This window comes from Echinococcus granulosus (assembly GCF_000524195.1).
Source record: "Echinococcus granulosus chromosome Unknown EG_S00196, whole genome shotgun sequence".
Taxonomy (NCBI): domain Eukaryota; kingdom Metazoa; phylum Platyhelminthes; class Cestoda; order Cyclophyllidea; family Taeniidae; genus Echinococcus; species Echinococcus granulosus.
Genome location: NW_020170576.1, coordinates 30,325 through 32,412, shown reverse-complemented (window position 1 = coordinate 32,412; position 2,088 = coordinate 30,325). Strand labels below are relative to the sequence as shown.

Genomic DNA, 2,088 nt, shown 5'->3' with positions numbered 1-2,088 from the left:
TGAATGAATGTGTAAGGGAGTGAGGTGGGTTAGATGTGAGTGGGTAAAAAAATAGTAAGCCTGGTGCACGGAGGCTTTCATGAACCCTGATGTACGTTTTCGTCAGATGACAAAGCGATTTAGAATACACAGGAGGTTGCAGTCAGGGGTAAACAAGAGCATCTACAATTTTACAGTGCCGTGTTTTTCAGGGTCACATAAAATGAGATGATTTCATTTGCGACTCTCCTCATTTCATCCTTTGTAGCTCTGCTTTTACGAACTCAGTTTTTCAGATACAACATTAGAGATGCATGCGCTCTCAAACTTCTTGCGCATTTCTCCCTAGTCCTCCTTTCTGGCCTCTTTCTCCGTTTTTGTCCACTCAATCGTTTCCTCACACCCCGAGAGTATGTTTTGTCGACACTCTTCCGATATCTTCTGCTTCATCTCTTCCTTCTCCATTTTCCTCTCCATGCTGTAGATGCAGTCCACCATCACATTCATGGCCGCCACCCTACTCCTCTCCTTCTCTTCATCCTGCTTAAACTTCTCCGCATCTAACGGCTTTCGTTCTATCTCCCTCTTTGACAGACGACACTTGTAGTCGGTGATGGTGATGCTTTTCTGCTTCTCCGTCGACTTTTCCACCGCCGAAACATGGAGAATGCCATTTGCGTCAATTTCAAATGGCATCTTAAACTCAATCTCACCACGCCGCACCGCTGGAAAACCCGTCAAATGAAACTCGCCCAAGAAGTAGTTGTCACTCGTCTTCGTCCGTTCGCCCTCAAAAATTTTAAAACTCACATGTGTTTGATTATCACTGACAGTTACGCGTGCACAGGTCTGCTTTGTCGGAATTCGTGTGTTACGCTTTATCACCGTTGCCATCGTGCCATCTGCATTCATCACGCCCAGTGAGAGTGGTGTCACCTCCAGCAAAATTAAATCCCTCACAGCCTTCGACTTGTCACCAGTCATATTGGCCGCCAGCAATGTAGCGCCGTACGCCACCACCTCGTCTGGGTTGACGGACCTTGTTCATTCCCTACCATTGAAGAAGTCCTGCAACATCTTCTCCACCATCGTAATGCGTGTTCATCCACCCACTAATAATATCTCATGGATGTCAGCCTTGTCCAATTCCGCATCAACCAGCGCCATCTTCACAGCATTCATCGTCCCATCAAAGAGGTCTGAGCACAAGTGTTCGAATCGGGTTCGTGCGAGGGTCACACTGAAATCGATGCCCTCGATTAACGATTCTACTTCCATATTGGTAAACTCAACAGAACTCAGCTTCTTTGCCACTTCATATGCCTTTCTTAGACAACCGATGCCCTTCATGTCGGTAGTCAAGTACTTGCCCTCGAACTTTCGCTTAAACGTGCCCACACAGTAATCGAGCAGTCGAGAATAAACGTCCTCACCACCCAGATGCGTATCACCTCCAACCGCCCTCACCTCAAACTTCCCATCTCTGATGGACAGAATGGACACATTGAAGGTGGCACCACCCCAATCGAAGATGAGAACATTGCGTTGCCTGTCGCTCCTCGTGTCCATGGCGTATGCGATGGCAGCTGCAGTCGGCTCGTTGATGAGACGCAGCACGTTGAGGCCAGCTATTTTCCCTGCATCTATTGTAGCCTGACGCTGGCTGATTGTTCCGCCACATGAGCCTTCTGCACATTAAAGTAGTCAATTATCCGAAATTCTACATCGGCGACATTCGAAATATTACTGCATAGGCCATTAGTGAGGCATTCAGGAAGACCACAAAATTCACTTTCGGTGCCCCCCGAATTCTATACTCGCAACTTAGGCGTAACTGCCACAACTACAGCTGGTAATTCCATGACGCCTTCATTTCCACTCATTTGTTGCATCTGATGCCGCAGGCTATGTTGATTATGTATGTTGGAACATCCTGCAACACTCGTTACTCACCCAAGGTAACTTAATCGCCCCTATCATGAAGTCCACTTGCGTAAACTTGATACTTGGCTTATTTTGAAATTAAATGTTCATCAATCCTTTTTCTAAAAACGAATTATTACTTAATCAACAACCATCGCATTATGACTGTTGATCTCTAGTTTTTCC

At 46.4% G+C, this 2,088-nt stretch overlaps 1 protein-coding gene across 1 annotated transcript in view; it reads right to left on the bottom strand. All coding sequences in view use genetic code 11, as the record gives it.

Moving 5' to 3' along the window:
- Positions 1 to 324: 324 nt before the first annotated feature.
- The window catches only part of EGR_10172 (Heat shock cognate protein), a gene marked incomplete at both ends in the record, with an annotated part of 2,671 nt that continues 907 nt past the window's right edge, over positions 325 to 2,088 (bottom strand). Inside the window, 2 exons of the mRNA XM_024499421.1 lie at positions 325 to 768; positions 1,093 to 1,667. Coding sequence (XP_024346160.1) covers positions 325 to 768; positions 1,093 to 1,667 — 1,019 coding nt within the window. The remainder of the gene's footprint in view (positions 769 to 1,092; positions 1,668 to 2,088) is intronic.